Raw genomic sequence first — 24,532 nt, forward strand, 5'->3', positions numbered from 1 at the left:
ACCTTGAAACACTTGAATTGATGTCAAAGGCAAAGTAAATATAACGCCCTTGTGCCATTATGTACAATATTTTATTGCCGGCTGACGTGAGTGAAAACGTGTCAAACTTTGCAAAGTGTGAAATCACTCTGCTACCCCGGCAGTTCGACACCGATTACCTTCAATGTTTGATGACATTTGACAGATGATAAAATTATTTATCACAGCTGCCAGCAATGGCAGCAGGTAGCAGTGCCGAAGGTTACGTTAATCTGTGCAACAGATCGAGCCATGTGACTTTCACATATCTCTGGGCGAGAAGAGCCATAAAAATCACGCTCAATACTGCAAGTCTAGTGGCACTTAAAGTGTCCTTTAAAGTATGAAATTACCACCGGACTTGTTCTACGATGAGGAAATAAATGAAAATGTCACTTCATGAGCCAACCACAGATTTAGAGTATAAGATACTTGCCCTTCTGTCCGGCATTTAATTGAAGTTTAATCAGTGAGCTAAATACAGGAAAAATACAATTTTTGGTAATCCTTTTTGAAACCTACATACACACAGAATAGCTCTATATGCTCCTAAATCCAAAGAGTGACATATTTTTCCTTTTCAATAGCCCCTTGACGGATATCTGTGTTTATCTAGTAGAAATTGTTTTATTCACCTGAATTAATTTGTTAAAAAAAAAAAAACAACAACGGTCAATTTTCATTTTTTCAAAACTTGATATAAGAAGGAAAATAAATGCTGCTCATGCAGTTTCCCTACCTTCTTCATTTGTCCGGGCTGACTTTGAATCGCTATCCATGCCTTGAAATTCATTGAAATAAGGTCGCACCTTAATCTCATAAGTAATTCCCTTTTTTAGGTTGGCTATCACGGTACTCCGCTCAGCTGGAACCTTGACCTCAAAGTTCTGCCATACAGATGGAGACTGGACACCTGACATCTGACGGTACATCACCCTGTATCCCTGAATAAACTGAGACTGACGATCAACCTAAAAAAAGAAAAAAAAAAAATTAAAACATTAAAGTTTATGTAAAATAAATGTAATATAATTGTGCAAAAAAATAAATAAAATATTTTCAACATTTTTGGGCAACTTTCAGAAAAAAAAAAGTTTCTGGCTCCACTTACAATAATATTTTAGGGATTTGTTAGCGCAAATGTACGAATCAATAAACTATATTTTTATGTGTAAAAAGATATCAAATCGGTTACTGCATATATCAATGGTGTCCAAACGTATAATGTAGTAATTTGTTTTTTTACAATGCTTATGAGGGAGATCCTGTTAAAAGTTGATAATATAATATCATCATCATCAACAATTATTTATATTGACCATGACAACTTGCAGAGGTGTTAAGGGCATAAATGCCTTTGAGGGCAAGAGGGCAGTTGGTCTAAGAGGCTGATAATGGGATAGATGTGACATACTAAACAGATATACTTATATGTTTTGAATGTTTCTCATAGGTTCAGAGTGCCTATTAAGATTGTCACTACCAGTGGTAGGGCTTCCTTTACACAATAGGCAAACTAGGCACATGCATAGGGCAGGGGAATTCAGGGGGCAGCATAGCATGGTTTTATGCTACTTTCAGTTCATTTTTTCCTTTTCTTTTTTATATTTTTCTTTGCTCATTAAAAATAATAGAGGTTTGCATGTTGCCAATAGGGACATGGGCATGTAGGTAATACAATTAATAATTTAGTGTATAATCACAATAGTAAGATTTATTAAAATGAAAAAGAACATAAGGAAGAGACCTAGGGATATATTTACTAAGCTGTGGGTATGAAAAATGTAGATGTTGCCAACAGCAACCAATCAGATCCTAGTTATCATTTTGTAGAATGTACTAAATACATGATAGCTAGAATCTGATTGGTTGCTATAGGCAACATCTCTACTTTCTCCAACCCACAGCTTAATAAATATACCCTATAACTTCCTTCAATACCCAAATACGGTCATATTGCACATTATGCCTATGTGTGTAATATATACATATATATATATATATATATATATATATATATATATATATATATATATATACACACACAGTATACACAGTATATGTGTGTGTGTTGGTGGTAAAGTAATGTTTTAACACTTTGTGAACAAAAATAGCGATGAAAAACGTGTCATAAAACAATGAGTCATTTATTCCTAAACCTCACACTATAATACATATTACTCACAAAACAATAGTCAAGAAATAATCACTTTCATAACTCTAGGCCATAAAGTCCAAACCAGAAACACATTTAGGTAAATGGGGCTACAATCTTGATATAGTAATTTAGTATAATATATAAAGCTTATGTTTTCACTTTTCTGTGTGGCGAATACCTCAAGAGATTGAAACCAAATGGAGTTTTGCAATATATCTTAAACTTTAAAAGAGGACACCATGTGTTTGAGATTTTGGACGTGTCCCGTTTTGCCTGTTATTGTAACCTAAACGTATTCCCTGCTTGGCAGTTTGAAAAACCGAATGACAAGTAAAGTAATGCAAATTGCCTTAATGAGTATTCTGACTTCACAGTAACCAAGTTGTTTCATAACTTTCTAATGGCCTGAATAAATCCAGTCTAATGCTCAAAATCTCAACCCGATTCAACCTGTCAGGTTCTGCCAATACAATTAGTACAGAGTGTTGACTCTGTTGACAGCAAACATGAAATATTTAAATATAAGTCAGGCTGCATTTGTTGTGTTCACATTTTGCAAAAGCAGCATTATCCCCCTGCAAATAAGCAATGAACCAAAAGGGTTTTTTTTTTTTTTAAAACCCCCCCAGAATATAGCTCCAACCACATTCAGGTTTAAGATATATCTTTTCCTATAGAATCGTCACAGCACCCTTTCATTTTTTCAAAACAGGTGACATGCGTACAAGCAGCAGATTAAGTGGGCAAGACTAGAACAACCAATAGAATGTTAGAATGTTATTAGAAGAGTAGAGTGTTTCAGCTTAACCAACTTCTTTGTGGAGATGCTCAGGCTCCGTTCACCGAGAATTGAACACATCCGCACTTAGCCGATCCAAATACCGAGCCGAGCTGGCTCAGTACTGTCGCGCACCCTCGGATTTGAAAACAAGGCAAAACGTCATCGTTAGATCTCGGATCTCGCAAGTTTTGGAATCCTTTTTAAGATTCAACATGGCGGGGGGTGGCAATGTGTGCCAATGTGTCCTAGATGTGCTATGAACAGCCAGGTCGCTGCAGTTTTTGTTTGAAAGTGTATGAAAATAATATTGTGATCTGTCAGGTGGTCAAAATTGACTACAAATGACTTGAAATTAGTGTTATTGATGTTAATAATAATGTAGGAACAAAAAAAGAGCAAACTTATGTGATTTTAGCATATTTTAGGCTTTTTCCTAAAAAATCCAAAATTAAAACACACAAGGGCGGTTTTGCTAAAACCAAAACCAAAACGCGAGGCTAATCCAGATCCAAAACCAGTTCACAGGGGGTCAGTGAGCATCTCTACTTCTTTGTGCCTATTTGTAATTGAGTCCTAAGTGGGAGGGGTTAGGCCGGCTTGGAGCCAATCCCTGCATCTAAACGGTAATAACAGCACAGACTATTGAGGTGAGGCTCTCACCAAACTGGTGCGGGAAGACTGGTGTCAACTGTACTTCTATATGGAGCATAGATTTAACCGGTTTATTATGAATGCTAACTAATATTGTACGTGCTTGTTCTGCTAACATTGTGATGGTGTGTTATATTGTGAAAATAATATCTCTTAGTCTGGGCATTACCAAGAAACACTGAAGTAATAGTGAAATGCACATCCCCTTATTAGTAATATTGTAAATAGAACTGATCAAGTGGGTCACTGAAACCCCACTAATGCAACATATCAGTACGTATAGGATCTCACTCCAGCAGATACATCTGGAATGATTAAACTCTCAAGAGGACATAAACTGTATTTTTGCCAGATTTGTGAACTGAGTAGAAAAAAAATAGCAAATTCTTAACATGTATAATACCCCTACACATGGATAATGAAGTCATAAGAATAGCTTGGGATTTATATTGGGAGATAACAAGTCACTTGAGACTCATTAGTGCTTTAAAATCATTGCAGAGGAAAGCACTGCTGTGGTAGCTTGGGGGACAATGTATACTGACTATGGAAGGATTTAAACACAAGCCTACTTGAGACGTGGCAATGCCTCTCACCTGGTTAACATGGATTATATTTAACAAGATCTGGGGCAGTGGGAGAATGCACTAAAGGACAGGAGACACCGAGTTGTAGACAATGGTGTGAGCTCTGCTGAAGGGCTGCTAACCAATGGAGGACCGCAGGGACCAGTCAAGCGGTCTGTTTTGCTTAATGTAGTCATTGCTGATATTACATGTGGTCTACAACGGAAGGTGTCTTTTTGCAAACGATACAAAGATTTGTATTACAGTTGATACCTCAAAATCAAATGGGTGGTGACTTAGAGAAAATAGAGAAATGGACTAAAGGATGGAATCTAAAATGTTTCAGATGATATAAGGTAAACGAGCCACGTAGTCAAACAGTTGGTCAAGCAAGTGCAATACTTGGTTGTATAGGAATGTTGAATTGGTTGTAATGTCCCTTAATAGGTCACTGGTAAGACCTCAGCCTGAGCACAGTGTATAGTCCGGGAGGTCTTATTTCGAACAAAGCATTAATAAACTAGACACAACACATAGAAAGGCGACTAAAAAAAGTGCATGGGTTGCATAACAAAACGTATCTAGAAAAACTTAAAGAGCTAAACATACACGGCTTAGAGGAGGTAAGGGGCAGAGGTGATATGGTAGAAACATTCACTTGTATCAAAGGTAATAATAGAGTTCATTGGTACAGTATTTTTCAAATAAGACAAGAACCAGCTGACACACTCACTAAAACAGGTCCCAAAAACAAAGAAAACAAAAAAGTAACTACAAAAACTAACCAACAGCTAAAGGAACAGACTAGATGAACCTAGAAGTTCCATTCTGCCATAAAATTCTGTATTTCTGAAAGTCACATGGCAATGCCGCTTAGGTGTAAGATTGAATATGTCGCTAATGCAGATTGTAAGTAGGATGTTCAGAATAAATATGGACAGAGGGTGATCTGCGCAAAGATTAACAGTTCTCTAAGAATCTGCATATAAAGGGGTTTTACACTCAGATGATTGGTTTGTCATCTAAAGGATGGAAATTCCCCTTCTGTTTCATTATACCTCTTTACACGGATAAATAAAACATGATCGTTGGAGCATACACACTAATGCAATATCAGACTTAAAGGTTGTTTATCGCGTGATTGGCACGATAATCGGGTGAAAAACCTGTAGTGTGTACTCAGCCAGAGAGGCCCTGAATGTCTCTCCCCAAAGCCTGTAGGATAAAACTTTATAGCACTGCAAATGTTGTAAATACTAAGTCATAGTGTGGTCACTTAAGTCCTTATGTTTCATATTGGAAATGTACACCTCAAAGCAATATTGTTCATTCAAGATTACATTCAAGATGCCCAATATATATTTTGTATAATCAGGGCAAATAAATACATGAAATATGACAAACTTCAGTCCATAGGGAAACTATAGTAATCAAATATCTTCCTAAATAATGGACCTAATATGGTCATGTTTCATGTGCAAACGTGAGGGATGGTATGACCTGTTGATTAAATGCATTTGTATGTATTATTATGTTTTTATGATATTTTAATTTCTAAGGTTCCTGAATAGAAAGGTGCTTCACATACAGATCACAAAAGAAGTGTAAATCCCAAGTAGCATAGACACAGACCTTGGTAGATTGGTTATAATAGAAGGTACATAACTGAGGTACAGGGTATTGTTTGGTTTATGATAACGCTGGTTCATTTAAGTTTAATAATAGTGGAAAATAAGTCAGGGAGAACCGAAAAAAGTCCACAAATTATTTTTTTGGAGACCGGGTGGTGTTTTTGTGATTAACCCTTGAATGTCACACAGGTTCAGGACTATATAATTTCCTGAGCTGTTCCAACATACAAAAAAGTAACATCTTGCATTTTTTCCGATGTTACATGATTTTACGTATGAATATTTTTGTTATTTACTCTTCAAATAAAGACATATCCTTATTTAGTTAAATATGTGCTCTGTGCAAAATATCATTATTATCATCAACATTTGATTTAGACAAACACGTAAATGTCTGCAAGCTGTGTAAATATAATTCCGAAAAATGGTTTACTGTTAAGATTCCTGTAACATATGTTGCAGTGACATTAACAGGCCATTTTCTAAACTTCTCTGTCTAAACTTTAAATAAATGCATGCCGATATATGGATGTAACTCTCAGTAATGTCCTCTTAATACTGAATAAAACAAGCTGTGTTTTTAAGAGGAACATTTAGCAGCTGTTTCCCAGATCAAGGAAGGCTATAAATCAGACAAAATTGTTTATATCCATCTTTGTCTCCCATTAATTAATTGTTTATGTACATTAGGAGTTTCTGAAAGATACATTAGAACTGGAACGCTGCCTTTTAGCTCTGTTGTAAAGTCTTCCGGTATTTGTTGGTGAGGTCTAATAGAGGAAAGAGTTGCTTGATATAGAAGTGTTACAATACAATATGTAGGTGATAACTTGGTGCATCAATTCAGCGATGGTCCTAGTCATTATGTTCTATACTCTCGGACAAATTTCCTTCACTTGGGACTCAGATTTGGCACCAGTGCATCATAGCTTCTTGATAGAAAGGTTTATAGAGAATATAGATGAGAGGAATCATAGCGGAACCTCACATAAACAATGTTTCATGGTGGAACAGGCCATATTACAGTGGCTTGGTGGTTAGCACTTCTGCCACACAGCACTGGGGTCATGAGTTTGATTCCTGACATGGCCTTATCTGTGTGGAGTTTGTATGTTCGCCCCATATTTGCGTGGGTTTCCACCGGGTGCTCCGGTTTCCTCCCACACTCCAAAATTATTCTAGTAGGTTAAATGGCTGCTATTAAATTGTCCTTAGTCTTTCTCGGTCTGTGTGTGTGTATGTTAGGGAATTTAGACTGTAAGCTCCCATGGGGCAGGGACTGATGTGAGTTCTCTGTACAGTGATGCGGAATTAGTGGCGGTAGGCCTGGGAACTCTAAGATCAAATTCCACCAGCAAAATTTTGGGCCCCTATGAGGAATGAGGCAAACATTTGCAGAAGACTTTTGAAAATGTTGCTCATCTGTAAAAGAATGCTGAAAGGCAGTGGCATTTAAACAAACGCAGAGGGTGGGTACTCTCATTTTACTATGTACTCCCCATGATACATCATTAATGTTTTTTTTTTATTTTTGCATGACAAAACCCTTTAAGAAGCCCTGCTCTGTCGTAACGAGTACTATATTTTAAAACAGTATCAGTGATCAGAATTACATTTTTCTATAATGTTTATTTTTTTCCTATTTATAAAGGACATTGGTTTAATCAAAATAGCAAAATGACATTGCATAGACACCCTTAGCAGCAAAAAAGAGTGGCTCTCCTTCTGCTGTCCATTAAGTTGCTATTGATTCATTGTTACTAATTAGTATGTTGCTCGCCCATTTTAATAGTACAGCTCCTCACTCACCACTGCAGCAATTGAGTTACTTTGATAAAAATGATAGAACTTATGCAAGCATTAACTTTGCAAACATTTTCATACTTTAAATCTACAATGTAATTTAGCTCAGATTTTACTTACTGACAAGAACAGCGTCTAGAGAGGGTTAAATGTGTTTACGTGTGCGTCCATGTGTATAATATATATGCTGTATATTAATCCCTAGTACATTGCTAATAGATTACATAGTTCATGTTATTTTTAGTTGTTTATGTTATTGAATGTGTTAGATTTCTACACGTCTTCACTACTGCTTTTTAATGTGACAACAGCATAACTAGAAAGGCAGTGACAGAATGCAGGGGGTAGGGTAACACCTTTTCTTTGCTGTGACTTAAACAGACTGTATGTACAAAACTGAACCTCTCTGCCTGGTAACACATATTATCTGCAGCGATTTCTTCACTTACAGAAATGAAAGAGTTTAGCCATCTTAAAATAAATGTATGCCTTATCCAATAAGACACCCCCAAACCACCCTCCCCAGCAGTATTTGCTTTTGATATAACAGAAATGTCTTATTCAGTATATGTGTTACTTCTATATAGTGGTGATTAGACACCATTCATTTTCACGCATGAAGCCCGGTAGTCAGGTCAGCACAGTAGACAACACCACTGACTGCGATCATACATCAAGTGCGGCCAGACTCCGGTTTGGTGTGAGAGCCGCTGTCATGGACGTACCCAATGGCAGCAGAAGTCAAAACAAGACCTTATCATAGAGCAAAAACAGTTCAGATAAAGACAAGTCAGACACCACAAAGGTAAAACAAGTACACTTGGTAAATACTTGGACTTAGAAGCTATTAAACCAACATTATAAAAAAAGTACACAACCCCTTTAAGTGTTTCTAACTGACGCACAGTGATGTGATTGGCTGCATTCTCATTATAATCATTTCCGCCAACAATGTGTTTATGATGCCAAGGCAACACGTACACTTTTTAAAACAGTGTCACTCTTAAATGCTGATCCTTTTCTAATACTGTTTGGTTTGCTTTGCTGACAATGAGTTTGGTTATTCGTCCAATTATGTTATCAAATTGCAAGCCGGCAAAATGTATTTTATTGGTCTTACCATCCAGGAAACTTGTATTGTAGTAGGTGAAAGGACCACGGGATTATGCAGCCGAACAATCACATCTCCCAGTTCCTTTTGAACTTGCCGATGATCTACCCCTTGTACAGTTGGGCTTATATCTGAAAAAAAAGATAAAAAATCAAGAGTTATATATTGCAGAAATGACCGTATAAAGGTGAGGTGATGAGGTAACAAGTTGCTTGTATGAGGTAAATCGAATATATAAGTTTGTTTTGCCCTCCGTGACTGCCATCATGGAATGTGTCATGTGATGTGGGTGGGATCTGTCCATGCAGAAACTATAGTAACCAAATATTTTCCCAAATCATAGACCTAATATGGTCATGTTTCTTGCACACATGTGAGGGATAGAATATTGATGGCAGATAAAGACCAACAAGTCCATCTAGTCAGTCTATTTTATTTTATATAATATGGCAAAAGTAAAAGAAGCTCCTACCCTTTGTATAACCATCTAAGAAATAGTTTCACAGGGTTTAACTGTGTAATAAGAAAGTCAACAACAATCTAATGCTGCTAAATACAGTTTATTTAAGGAAGCTCTTATACATGTGTTAATATGGCTTAGTGCTGCATATCTTCACTATGTTTTTACACTAACATTCAGTACACCTGCACTCGTTGTAGCAGACACTTCTACTAGTGAAGAGTCTCTTATAAGTTCAAGTTTTTTAATTACCAAAAATGACTGAATCATTACTCTGTGACTTGATTACATCTATTAATAAATGAATACGGAGAATACTGTAAATGACAAAAGAGTCTTTCCAGCTAAAGATCATTTTACCCCTCTCCTCATTTTAAAAGCAGACATGAATGCAGATGTTTAGCACTATAACGGATAACGGATTTATAGACTGGGCAAAATCCTTGACACTATACTTTGTATTGTAGTTTAGCAGTCAGCAAGGAATGGACTGTAAAGTGAACAGATCTGAATCTGGAAGAAAAAATACCAAATTGCAGAACTAGGGTCCCATTGAGAGAACACTTTAAGGCTTTAACTGCCTAATCGACCAATCAGATCCTTCTAATCTGACTGGTGAATATAGGCCCAACTAGCCTTGTTAGGCTCTCAAAGGAAACCAAACATACCTTATAGGAAGCCTTATAAAAAGGTAGCTAACATTCACAATTATATATGTGAATGTTTTAGAAGCATAGGGACAAAGTCTGCCAACACCTAGACTAAGGGAACAAGACAATACAATTATTTGCCTCTCACACTACTGCTGTCCTTGCAGTTAGATTAAATAAATGGCCTCCAATGGTCAATATAGATTGGTTAGTGCACTGCACCTTATGTCTTACTCTAGACTAAGATATGACTTTAATGAAAGCAGCATAACTCCCACTGGATACAAATGGTATCTTTAGAACAAGAGAGAAGTAAAACTGCTCAATCTATACCTCATACCCGCATGATATACATTGAATCAATGATCACTCTAATTGATTTGATAGGTGCATCCTTTGTACACATTTGCTATTGCTCTCCTAAGTCCCTGTAGTATTATTAGCTGCTGAGCTTCGGCATTCAAACAAATGAAGTTCATTTTACTCATCAGCCTTGAAAGGAGTGTTCCTTCAATAGTCCCTATGGAGGTTTCTCATACATTCACAACCTAAGACACACACACATATATACTACGTGTACATGTATAATCTCTTTATAAAGTGGCAATAATATTTTTAATAGTGTTGTCTTTACATAGGTGCACATGATAGTTAATGTCACTCAGCCTATTGTCTATTTCCAGGTATGAAATCCCATTACCTTGTGTCCGTACTGGATCTGACACTGGGCTTGGATCACTGAGACCTTCAGTATTGATAGCTCTCACCATGAAAAGATATATTGTGTTTGGTCGAAGCCCTTTCACAGTAAACAGCGTGGTCTTCACATGATTTGCTACCGTTTGCCAACTATTGCTGACAGATTGGCTGCAAAAAATAAAAATATTGTGTTAAAACTTTACATTATTCAGACAAAAGTCCATACAGAAGAGAAATAGTGTATATGCTGTATATAAAACCTGATCGGGGAGATTGGTATTCAAGGGTAACGCTGGCAATCAGAGCTGGGCCTGTCTGCACCGACCCCTGGGCCTGTCTGCACCGACCACTGGGCCTGTCTGCACCGCCCCCTGGGCCTGTCTGCACCGCCCCCTGGGCCTGTCTGCACTGACCCCTGGGCCTGTCTTGTTTTTATATATAGATTTACTTGATTCACAGTACTGGCATAGTATAAATGTCACTAAATAAGTAAATAAATAATTAGACATTTTTAATTGATTAGTACTTTTTGCACAGTGCATTATGAATGGGAAGTGTTTTATTAAAGGTAGTGAGTATCAAGGATGGATGGGCGTGTTATTTATTTATTTGTATTTTAAAATAATTGCCCCTGTCTTAACAGTTAACCTGTGTGGTCCCGACATTGCCGCTTTAAATAAAAATTCATTGAGGGCGCACAGACGTCAGATACTACTGCCGGACACCTGTGCAATCGGAAGAAGCTCCTGTCAGTGTTCTGCTAGGATCGAATATGTGGACAGTCGCTGATCAGGTAAGTCTGTGTATATTCTTGTCGTTTTCTTCTCAAATCGGTTTTCTTTTGTAGGTGTCCTCAGCGTCGGATTTATCAGCATCGGAAGAGACTACCATCGCTGGTTTTGAGTATCAAATACATCATTCATTGTCTGGGTCACACAGAAGCAGGCAGCAGTCAATCTGACAATTTATTCTGCTAGATCACATAAAGGATGAAAATACAATATCTGCCAGACTTCTAGAATAAGTCACACTGGTACGGCCTTCATTGTCCTTGCAGACTTTCTCTCAGGCAATAAGGGCTGCCTAGACCAAAGGCTACAGCCCAAACTGTCCTTAATGTAATCCCATCAACGTGCATGGTCAATCTATTGAAGGTTGCCAACGGTTGGTTACTTACGGCTAAAACTTGTCCATTTGGTTTGAAATTAACATATATTTTAGTAATGAAAAGTATATTTTCAGCTTGTGATTTTTGTATATCACTAAAGTTACTTGCACGCAGTCATCAGTGTATTTCTGAACTGATCTCACACAAGCATGGAACATTCTACAAATGTTTAAATCGCCCATGTTACAGCAGTCTCTGCGCACTCACTCCACAGTCATGTCCATAGAAGGACAGCCAAGATTCTATAGTCAGAATTCTGTTATCTATATCACCAGGAATGTTGGAGTAAGACAGACTCTTGTCCTCTACACATTGTAAATAAAGCATTAAAAAAATCATCCATATGAGATATCTGAATTACCTGAAGGCCTCAATGATATATGAAGTCACTGGTAGGATTCCCGGGGAGCCTGATTGCCATGACAAGGTAACACTATTCTTGCTGACATCTGTAACCTGAGGTTTCGGTGGTGGTCCAGGCAGATCATTCTGATCATAGTTCTTGCTGACAGGTGCTCCGCCAGATTCTGGTGTTAAGTATATAAATATCAGTTACTCGTTCAATAAAATCACTATGTAACAACAGAGCCCTATGCTAAGATTGGTGTTAGAGGCTTACCTGTTACTTCCAGAACAGCGCTCCAAGTAGTTTCACCGCTTGAACTTGTAGCCACACAACTATACGTACCAGAGTCAGGAGTCTATATAAAAGGAGAATAGTTAATGCGGAGAGTGTAGCAATACCATTACAATACAAGAGTGCAGCTACAATTCTCACATGTACTATGAACCATATTTCAGGACTTTACAACTATTTCATTACCAATGACCTCTATAAACACTTGCTAATTACCTCCACATATATCTCACGGTTTATTAAGTAACTCTTTGGGGTATATTTCATTAAGAGGGCAGATCGTGGTTAATTGCCGCATGCGCACTTCCCGTTTCCGCAACATTGGGAATTTCCCTTCGCACCCCATAGGGTTGCAAAGGGAAATCCACGATGTTGCGGTACCGTATTGGAACTCTATATGCACAGCCGGGCATAGCCATGATCGGCCGTCTTATTGAATATGTTCCATTATATTGTTTTCCAATAAATTCCCTAAGTGAATAAAAGTTTACCATGAATTCTAATATTAACCTCTACAATGTATTTGTAGATCTATATTATTTTTCAGTATTACAGCTACTTTAAGTAACATTTAAGAAGTTTTGATTTGCCGCTGCTGAATTGGTCTGTGTACCACTTGGGGTACACATGCTTTAGGTAGAGTAAGTAATTCCTGCCCTATGATACAAAATAAAAATATGTTGCTTTTTAGCAGCCAGTCTTTTAAAAGAATATTTTTAAATCATAGTTCTCCTTGCGACAAGGACGGATGGCACATCCCGATTGACAGGTAACTATAGACAATGTTTTAGATAGTGATTAACAGACTGCATAACCCTTATAAATTTTTAAATACCACAAATTTCTGAAAAACACTTGTTCATCACTTCAGCCAATTCAAGAGAATAATCAGCACAGAAGCTGTGTATGTTGCGAGAGATGGCTGTGGATCATTGAGCTCCCACCTTGAATGGCTGCTTCTGCTCAGACTACTAGAGATCTTGCCTATTCAAGCGCACAATTTAATCCAGCAGTACAATAAAAATGCATTAACCTTAGTGGTCAGTGCCTGCTTTCAGCATTGAGTGGGAGGCTAAATTGTTTACTCAAGGAGTGCTGACATTCATTTTTTTAATAAATTCCATTTTGTGCAGAGGAAGTTAATAATTAACTTATGGTCACAGACAGTGACAGACATATAATTGTAAGGTATTTGGTAAAGTGTATTACTGTTTAGCTGTTTGAACATGAGCTACGTGTACGGTATACACACACACACACACACATATATATATATATATATATATATATATATATATATATATATATATATATATATATATATATATATATGCACATATCCAATGGTCAAAGTGTAAATTTAGTGGCAGTATGAAAATGTAGAACGGACTGATGTGAGTGAGTTTTCTGTACAGCGCTGCAAAATTAGTGGCGCTATATAAATAGATGATGATGATGATGATGATGAGAAGTGGCGGTATGGAAAATGAAAGTAAATGGTATTTGCTAAGCTTACAATGAAGGCAGTAGGAGGAGTGGCGGTATGACATACCAACGTATAACTGTCCACTTCGACCCCTATATATATCTAAACAAAATCAATAATATGCCCCGATAAAGTATAACTATTACTATTAACCCATGATAGCTTGGAATGTAAAATATTGTATCAACCATAATTTCTGCAGTTTTTGCTTACCTTTAGAGATTTAATCTGCAACGACCCTTTATCCAAAATGGATAGTCTTGTATCTCTCCCCATAAAATTAAATCCTTCTTTTAACCAGCTGATGACTGGCATGGGATCACCCGTGGCCTTACACTTGAGCAAGGCGGTACCATCGACTGCCAAAGTCTGATTAGCTGGTCCTTGCAGGATAATTGGTGGCGGTCTGTCCGTTAACACTACAAAGGTGAACATGGGCAGCCGTCAAAAACAATGTATACAGCGAAATATATCTATTATAATGTATGTAAGACCGGTATCATGTGAAGATGCAGAGAAACTAATTGCAAGCAAAAAAGCCAAATCTTATTAATTCAGGGCTGACTTACATGTTATGAAAGTAGACATTACATTTCCAAAACAGTTTATCGAATACTAAAGAATATTTGGCGCTAATGGGGAATTGTGGCACAACCATAATGGCTCATCATTTTCAACAGTACTTTATCCTACATAGGTTTAACAAGAAAAATGCATCTAATGTGGATTATCCTTGTTTCAACGTAATGCCCTTTATGTAAGTTTTATGAAACCATAAATTTGAAAACTGAAGCACACTATTAGGTTTATGGTAAAACTCTGCACATTTACATATTTCTGGATAACACGTGTAATTTGTTTTAACTGCCGAAATGTCTATTCCATAATACATTAAATTAGATGGATCAATAAGAGATTAAAAGTCTTTTTCACCAGAAAGAATTCTTGGCTTCAGGGGTGTTCAATGTGTGAGATTATATTGGTTTCCATGACATTGATGCCAAAGGTTAAATGAACATTTAGAGGTTGCAGTGAGGTGTGAACCTCCATATTGCTTTCAAACCTGGGACCAGTCAGTCCTCATTTCAACAACATTCAATTGTTTTCCTGCTCTGACACCTAATATGTACTACTGACTTAAAATCTATTTACTGCATTTACAGTATAACACATTGCAGTCAGTATCACATTACAGTTCACTGTCTCTGATAAATGCCATTTACTGTAAATCAATGGTGCGCTAAAACAAGAAAAGCAACATGCACAAAGCAGTGCCATTTAATGGCAGTAATCCTCAAAAATATTAATTATGAAACACTGGATAAAAGTTAATGTTTGCAATTTATTATATTGTATTATGCATTACTTTGTTCAGTTATTAGTCTATATTAATAGTCATGAGAATCTTCATAAGAGTCCTGCCTTTAATTTCACTAGGAATCAGGACAGCTCACTAGTTTCCTTGTGAATTGTTATTCTGCATTCTTAGTGATGTCACTGGTTACTATGGAAGTGATAGGCTGCACTCTCAGTGATGTCACTGGTTACTAGTGAAGTGATAGGCTGCACTCTCAGTGATGTCACTAGTTACTAGGGAAGTGATAGGCTGCACTCTCAGTGATGTCACTGGTTACTAGTGAAGTGATAGGCTGCACTCTCAGTGATGACACTGCTTACTAGTGAAGTGATAGGCTGCAGTCTCAGTGATGTCACTGGTTACTAGGGAAGTGATAGGCTGCACTCTCAGTGATGACACTGGTTACTAGGGAAGTGATAGGCTGCACTCTCAGTGATGTCACTGGTTACTAGTGAAGTGATAGGCTGCACTCTCAGTGATGTCACTGGTTACTAGGGAAGTGATAGGCTGCACTCTCAGTGATGTCACTGGTTACTAGGGAAGTGATAGGCTGCACTCTCAGTGATGTCACTGGTTACTAGGGAAGTGATAGGCTGCACTCTCAGTGATGTCACTGGTTACTAGTGAAGTGATAGGCTGCACTCTCAGTGATGTCACTGGTTACTAGGGAAGTGATAGGCTGCACTCTCAGTGATGACACTGGTTACTAGGGAAGTGATAGGTTGCACTCTCAGTGATGTCACTGGTTACTAGGGAAGTGATAGGCTGCACTCTCAGTGATGTCACTGGTTACTAGGGAAGTGATAGGCTGCACTCTCAGTGATGTCACTGGTTACTAGGGAAGTGATAGGCTGCACTCTCAGTGATGTCACTGGTTACTAGGGAAGTGATAGGCTGCACTCTCAGTGATGTCACTGGTTACTAGTGAAGTGAATAAAATTGAGCTGTATTTTTAGCTATGTTACTGTTTTCTAGTGGCACATGTACAAAATATTAGTACAAACCCATTAGCCAGCAAACAAGTCTCTATTATAAAGATAAAATCAATTTAAAGATAGGTCAAAGGGCTAGAGGAGTTTCAAGAAGAAATAAATCTTGATTATTGCTTTGGGTTTATTATCAGAAATCCAAAACAACATGTCTTATAACACACCTTTTTAACTAAATAATTCCATGTTCACTTTGCAAAATGGGAGTAGCTAGTAGATTGTGGGTATGGCAAATGCAGGTCGAGGTGTTACCTAAGCAGATCTGAGGCGTGGTCAAATACGCTCCCGATTTTTTCAAAATGGCAATACTGATATGTGGTAAACCTATGAACAGCATTGTCCTAATGGATAAGGTTGTCCAAACAAGACAAATCATGTCATAAATTCATGTGCTATTTAATAAATGCTGGCATCAGTGAAAATTAATTCTGAGACTAACAAGCCTGTTTGATTGGGCTGAAAAACACAAAGGGGCAGATTTATCAGACCTTCTAAAAAGCAAAAGTAAAGATGTTGCTTATAGCAACCAATAAGATTCTATCTACCAATTTCTAGTATGTACTAGGCAACACCTCCAACGTTTCTTTTTTAGAAGGTTTGATAAATCCACCCCTTAGAACAAATACAATATTGGAATATTTCACTAGAAAAGATGCCTTCTATGTTGATGTAGATTAATGTAGAGGCAATAAAAGCTTTCATTTGTTTGGTATGTTGAATATTATTACCAATAATCTGTAGTTTAGCCCTGTCCAGAAACACAAACAGACCTATTGCTGCAATTTAAACAATACACAGCTACAAGAAAGACAAATAATAAAATAAAAATAAAAAGCAAAAAGCAAAACAACATGCATTATCATTGGCCAATTGATATTCATGCAAATATAAAAGCAGGTAATTGCAGTAAATGTAATCTTTCTGCTTTTTGAGTAGTTTAAAAGGCAAAGGAAGTATGAAAAAAAGACCTATAATTATTTTTTCCCTGACATTTACAGCGTAATATGAAAATCACAGTCCTTTAAATGGATATAACCTTCGCTGAATCCAAGTCATTTTTGTACCGTTACAAATAGACTGCAGTCTTTTACTCTCAACACAAAGAATTTCTCATCACTAGTATCCTTGAACCCAGCTTGCTCTTTGCAGTAAATCTGCAGTGTACCAGCAGGTGCAACTATTAACAGCTCAATGGTCTGGGAGCCAATGTTTATCTCGTGTGTTTGTTCCAATCACAGCTCCTGCCCCGAGTCACCTCCGTGCCACCGACAGATATTGAAAAATATTGCCTTGCCATTAATTGAGAAAACCTTCTAATCTGCACAGTAATTTCAATTGCACAAAATGCATCATTTTGTCAGACGGAAAAGAAATACAGTTCTGGGCTAAATACAAAAGCAATTAGAGAATCTACGGACAAACACAAATGTTACACCCAATAGGCCTGAGTCATTAAGGAAATTAAAGCAAAAAAGGGGTAACTTTGCACCTTGGCAAAACCATGTTACAATGTAAGGGGAACATATTAATTTATTACTTTGCACATAAGGAAAATACCGTCTGTTTTTCCATGTAGGTCACAGACACTTTGCTTTATTTTTACACTGACATTTAAAGTTGATCAAGGACATGCCCTACCTCAGTTATGAATCTGTCCCCACATTTTAAATTTAACTCCCCCTCCAATGCAAGATGGTTTTGCCCAGGTGCAAAGTTACATCTTTTTTTGCTTTCCTTTCCTTAATGAATCAGACCCGATGGGGTATATGTACTAAATTGCTGATTTAAAAAAGTGGAGATGTTGCCTATAGCAACCAATCAGATTCTAGCTGTCATTTTGGTGAATGTACTAAATAATGACAGCTAGAATCTGATTGGTTGCTATAGGAAACATCTCCACTTTTTCAAACCCGCAGTTTAGTAAATAAACCCCAATGTGTTTCTTCTTCAGTATTGTGTGATATGTGCGTCCTCTGATTTACTAGGAGCAGCTTGGAAATGTAGTCTGTCAGACAATTAAAAATTGGCAAAAAAATTAAAAACGGATGGGATACTTATAAGTACCCTAACTAGAAATAAATGATTTTCAAAACTTAAACTGAAATTACACATTATTATTACGCTTACTTACTCAAGTGTAAAGAAGTCAACATAACGCTTCTGTAGGTCCATTTGTATAAGCTTATTTGTATGAATCCAAATAATTTATTCTTGTATATTTAATGCAGCTTTTCTGCCTAAGAGTACATTATATAACGTTAGGGGCTATAATTAGGGCATTTTTTGGAGCCGCCTGGATGATGTTATTGGCCTGGCTGGTAATAATGGGGCTATTAATAGGCAAGTGAAAGGAGAATGCTATATTTTCTAGTGAAGGTAGCAGAGGTACATGCATAAAGAAGGCCTGGGGTCTGTCATGTACATAGCCCCTTTGTGCATATTTAAAATAAGACCACGGTTTACCTCCCTACATTGTCCCGGTGGTAACAGGGGACATGCTCTTTGCTTCCGAGGCATAAAATAGCCCTTAATCCCCCCTTTCCCCACACATTCAGCTTCTCCTCCCTTCCCCTAAAAACATCCTTGAACTCCCATGTGCACCAATGACACCTGCCTCTGGTGCACACAGCACCCACTCACCCTGGTAATGTAACCGCTCACCCCTCCAAACTCTCTGCCAGTTGGGACAAACATGCAGACTGTACTTAACTGGGAGGTGTGCCATAGCACTCCGGTTATCGCCTTTCATCATCACCATTTATTCATATAGCGCCACTGATTCGGCAGCGCTGTTCAGAGAACTCATTCACATCAGTCCCTGCCCCATTGGAGCTTACAGTCTAAATTCCCTAACATACACACAGACAGAGACACAGACTAGGGTCAATTTTGATGGCAGTCAATTAACCTACCAGTATGTTTTTGGAGTGTGGGAGAAAACCAGAGCACCCAGAGGAAACCCACGCAAACACAGGGAGAACATACTAACTCCAAACAGCTAAGGTCATAGGGCCTGATTCATTAAGGATCTTAACTTGAGAAACTTCTTATTTCAGTCTCCTGGACAAAACCATGTTACAATGCAAGGGGTGCAAATTAGTATTCTGTTTTGCACATAAGTTCAATACTGCCTGTTTTTTCATGTAGCACACAAATATCAACTTTAAATTTCAGTGTACAAATAAGCTATCAAGTATTTGTGTGCTACATGAAAAATTGGGCAGTATTTAATTTATGTGCAAAACAGAATACTAATTTGCACCCCTTGCATTGTAACATGGTTTTGTCCAGGAGAGTGAAATAAGAAGTTTCTCAAGTTAAGATCCTTAATGAATCAGGCCCATAGTCAGGAATTGAACTCATGACTCCAGCGCTGTGAGGCAGAAGTACTAACCACTGAGCCTGTGAGCACAGATTATAGCCGGGGTTTTTATGTATTTATTTTTGACTTGAATAAAGTTTGCAACCCATGATGTTTTTAATTAATAATACACTTTCTTTACTCTACTGTCTAATGTATACTATATTACTGTTAAATATAATACATAATAAATCATGTAATTGTGCAACATAATAACATCAAACCATGGTAAATAACTAGTTATTAAATTGGTAGTGTACAAATGAGTTGCAAAAAGATGTAAATGGCAATATACTCTGAATGGCTTGGAGACACAATTTTTGGGTCCCGAGTCGCAACCCGTGGTTCACTGGAAAGTTTCTGTTATAGCACACAACATGGCTCACGACAACCATTGGGGTTATTAATAGAATAAACATCTAATGAACGTGTTGGGATTGGTATGCAGTAATATATAGTGCCTCTACAGGCTATAAGGGGTACTACATGTATTCACCAAGGTCTTAGTCTTACAGCCTTACCAATAACTTAGGAATTGTTAACTATATAAGATTTGTAACAGGTGTACACATATTAAAATGATTTACACCACATTGTTGTACATGAATTTGCTTAGCATCAATGTGGCTTTTGCATGTATCCAATTATACAATAAATAATAACCATCTAATACATGAACCAGAATGGCAATGTTGGAACAGCAAATTGGCATTAATTATAGAAACAAGACCCCAAATGTTAAGGGACACTATGCCGACACAGTTTAATCTGTTTTGTATATAATGTGCAGTCACCATAAAATTTCCAGCAGTGATGGCAAGACTGGACAAGTTGCGCTCGATGAGCAGATTCTTTTCTATCAGGTCACGGCGGCTCACAGATTGACAGCAACCATTTACACTCACCGTCAGTGACTTCCAGCTGGGCCTTTGCCAATATGCTTCCAGCTACCGTCAAAGCCTGGCAAATGTAGTAGCCGGCATCTGAACGCTGAATGTTGGCAATGGTTAGGTCTCCAGTTGGAGACACTGAATATCTACTGTTGGGTTGCTGTGGTTGATTTGGGAAAAGCAGATTCTGTTAAAAAATAATAAAAAGAGAGAGAGATAAATATATATAAACATTATGAGACAATATAAATGAACTTAATGCATACAACTATAAATAAATATTTGCATGGAAGTAATCATTTATGAAACATTTACAAGCAAATGCTGCATTCCAATTGTTTTTCCTAAAATGAAACATATGTTTACTTGGATGAAAGACAATTTTTATAGCTCTTGCTTCATTTGTCAATTTAGAAGAAAAAAAACGGTTTGTGTCAAAAGCACAATTTGCATTATTTTTCTTTGATTCATTGATTTGCATAATGCAGTTATGTATCTACCGTATCTGATATCTATCTATCTATCTATCTAACTATCTCATATATATATCTATCTATCTGTCTAATATCAATCTATCTATCTATGTATATATCTCATATCTATCTATCTATCTATCTATCTATCTCATATCTATCTATCTATCTATCTCTCATATCTATCTATCTATCTATCTCACTCGTATCTATCTATCTATCTATCTATCTATCTATCTATCTATCTATCTAATATCTATCTATCTCTCTCATATCTATCTATGTATATATCTCATATCTATCTCATATCTATCTATCTAATATCTATCTCATATCTATCTATTTATCTATCTATCTATCTATCTATCTATCTATCTATCTATCTCATATCTATCTCTCTATCTCATATCTATCTACTTATCTCTTATATCTATCTATCTATCTCTTATATCTATCTATCTATCTATCTATCTCTTATATCTATCTATCTATCTATCTCTTATATCTATCTATTTCTCATATCTATTTATCTATCTATCTATCTATCTATCTATCTATCTATCTATCTATATATATATATATGTTATATCTATCTATCTCTCATATCTATCTATCTATCTATCTATCTATCTATCTATCTATCTATCTATCTATCTATCTCATATCAATGTATCTATCTCATATCTATCTATCTCATAATGTAAAAGTACCTAAGTGGTTTATTAAAAAATCTTAATGGAATAAAATATTATGGATATTAGAAGCCACCTCGGAGATCGGGGACCTGTACAATAACTTATGACCTGTAGGCAGTGCCTTCATATTGCAATGGCACGCCTCAGTGAGTGCTCGGTATACTGTGTGCGCATATATATATATATATATATATATATATATATATATATATATATACATATACATACACATATATACATATATATATACACATAGGTCTAGATTTTATATATATATATATATATACACACACACATAGATCTGGATTATATACACATATGAGAGATAATTGAAGATATACACCCATATACATGATATATGAAAATGCTAGCATAATAAGCAGGGATGGGACACTACATCACCTGCCCCATAATAAAATGTGGGGGGGTGGAGATGAGGTCTGTCCACCTCCCCCATTGTATACAAGCTCTGGAATGACGGTGGGTGCAGGAGGTAGCAGTATTACTGCTGGTGATGGATGTGTCAGACACTGGCCCCTCCGCCTCCAGGCCTCCAGGTAATGCATCTGATACTAAAGCAGTAGCTCCATCACTGGTGGTGGTAACTGGTGTTTAGTACATGTTCATATATATTAACTACATGCTAATGGTTATTATATAGGTATTACTAATACAAATAAAACTCTAAATAAACCATAAGTTAAACAACATATTTTGTTTAACTTTTAAAGAAAAAATGCAACAACGACACATATTCAGTTGAATGTTCATTCAAATAAATGATTGCACTTCCTGCGTCATATGAGTCACAGATATCACGTCGCATGGAGTATAATGTTTTCATATAGTGCTGTGTATACATAAAGGCAATGATCTGCAGACACAGGCCACATAAATGACTATGTATAGAATTGTTCTGTGTTTTTACATGGTAAAAAATACACTTTTCCCTTAGGGATGTGTTTAATTAAATTGCAGGCTTATAATTGAAGAAAAATAATGTTTCAACAAGAAGGTAATAACATTTAATTAAGGAAAACGAACACAATTCTACCTTAAAATGCCCTACTTTAAAATAAGACCAATGGAAGTGTATAAAATAGGTTATTAACACTATTCAATTAAACTAAATGACTTTAATCCTCCTAATAATGTGTCACGTTAATTGTAGGCTCTCTTCTTTATAATGAAGCAATGGCTGTCCACTTTAAAAGATGCACATGTGCCACTTCAAAACCACTTCACATCGACATTAGCATGTTGTGAAATTGAAGCTGACTCTGCATAGAACATTGTCATAACAGTATCTGCTCCTGTTGTCTCTTATTAATTCAAAATTGTGGAACCCACTGAGAATAACAAGCTGTTCTTCAGAAATATTTATCTTGTTGAAGTCCATAATGGATGAATGACGATGAAAAATCAAGAGTTATGACAGATATCTTCTGGGCCATATCCTGATAATGACCAGAGCAGAGATAGCCCAAAACTGGAAGGTTGCTACTCCCCCTACAATACCTAGGGGGTTTGAAAAAGTTGAGATGTTGCATAGCAACCAATCAGATTCTAGCTGTCATTTTGTAGAGTGCACTAAATAAATGATAGCTAGAATCCGATTGGTTGCTATAGGAAGCATCTCCACTTTTTCAAACCCGCAGTTTAGTAAATCTAGCCCCTAGAATCATCTCTAAAATCCAGCATAGCTTCGAGATGGGTACGATCGATATGCCTTATTCTACCTCCGCTTCGGCCTCCATCATGGAGTGGCTAAAGTGGCACATGTTACAGAGGGAGCCGGACCGCCTGGTAGACCCCGTTCCCCCTCTCCTATCTATTCGCTACAAGCTCTATTTGATTCCCCCCAGGTCGATTAGTACATTAATAGTTCCACTTTCTCTTCTTGGAAGGTCTATATTTTTTCATTTGGCTATGTTATGTCTATTTTTTCTACACAGCTTGAACAATGTTTCTTCTTTTTGATTGTTTATTATTATTGGTATATTATGTTGTGTTACAATGCTCATTGGGCAACTATTTCCCCTCCCTTCTGGTGGGGGGACTGTGTGTCTCCCCTCTTCCTCCCCACTCCTTTCCCTCTTCATTGTTAAATTCCATTTTTTACGTTCTGTACGCCATATCCTTGCAAAATTTTTCAATAAAAACTTTATTGATGAAAAAAGAAAAAGAAAAATCAAGAGTGAAGTTAAATTGTGGGGTGGCCAAATTGGTGGAGATTCAGCCTTAGGTCAATGTCTAAGGAACTTCTGGGATCACCGGAGATGGATAGAAGATGACTGCAACACACATGTCGATAGCAGTCATCTTCCAACTGTATTCACCAACATTCTCGATGATGGCCTGATCGATTTCAAGAGGATCATTCATTATCTGGTCATTTTATGGCCACACATACTGCAATATCAGAGAGTGTGTGACCAACCCGGCATTAATGGAAGCACATGGCTGATTGATTGCTATGGTTTACTGAACATTTGTACTTTCATAGTAAATCACTCCAAGGTCTTCACATAATAACTATCCAGTAAAACAGTGTTACCACCAAAGAAAGAATTATAAAACAGTGTTTATGAATCTAACCTTGACAGATATTCCTATAAACTTACAGGACACTAGTAGTTCTTACTGGGGGATTTGGTACCTAAATCTACTCCTATTATTTCTTTTTGTTTGAACCACAGTTATTCATTTCACCCTATCCCAGAGCCATTACATTGTCTGAAGGAGCAGATTATTAATCTATGACAATCAACAATGTCTTATTGATTTTCTGGAACTTGATAAAAGAAGCTGAAGACCCAAATTCTACTGGGAGGTTTTGTTTTGAAACTATGCTGTTTTATCAAGAAGTAATATCTATATTTTTGGTTTACTTTGAATGGATAATTGTCTCTGTTATTTTGCAGACACTAATTTGAGGTCTGTGGTTA

At 36.9% G+C, this 24,532-nt stretch overlaps 1 protein-coding gene across 11 annotated transcripts in view; it reads right to left on the reverse strand.

The window, feature by feature from the left end:
• Positions 1–24,532, reverse strand: part of ROBO2 (roundabout guidance receptor 2) — a 368,188-nt gene that overhangs the window by 62,475 nt on the left and 281,181 nt on the right. For all 11 annotated transcript variants that reach the window (XM_075197088.1, XM_075197083.1, XM_075197082.1 and 8 more), the window contains exons 8-14: positions 20,432–20,603; positions 14,033–14,238; positions 12,316–12,397; positions 12,058–12,223; positions 10,530–10,696; positions 8,729–8,850; positions 758–989 (exon numbers count right to left, since the gene is read on the reverse strand). In XM_075197088.1, the coding sequence (XP_075053189.1) occupies positions 758–989; positions 8,729–8,850; positions 10,530–10,696; positions 12,058–12,223; positions 12,316–12,397; positions 14,033–14,238; positions 20,432–20,603 (1,147 nt within the window). The remainder of the gene's footprint in view (positions 1–757; positions 990–8,728; positions 8,851–10,529; positions 10,697–12,057; positions 12,224–12,315; positions 12,398–14,032; positions 14,239–20,431; positions 20,604–24,532) is intronic.

The sequence above is a fragment of the Mixophyes fleayi genome, chromosome 2 (genome assembly GCF_038048845.1).
Source record: "Mixophyes fleayi isolate aMixFle1 chromosome 2, aMixFle1.hap1, whole genome shotgun sequence".
In the NCBI taxonomy this organism is placed as follows: Eukaryota; Metazoa; Chordata; class Amphibia; order Anura; family Limnodynastidae; genus Mixophyes; species Mixophyes fleayi.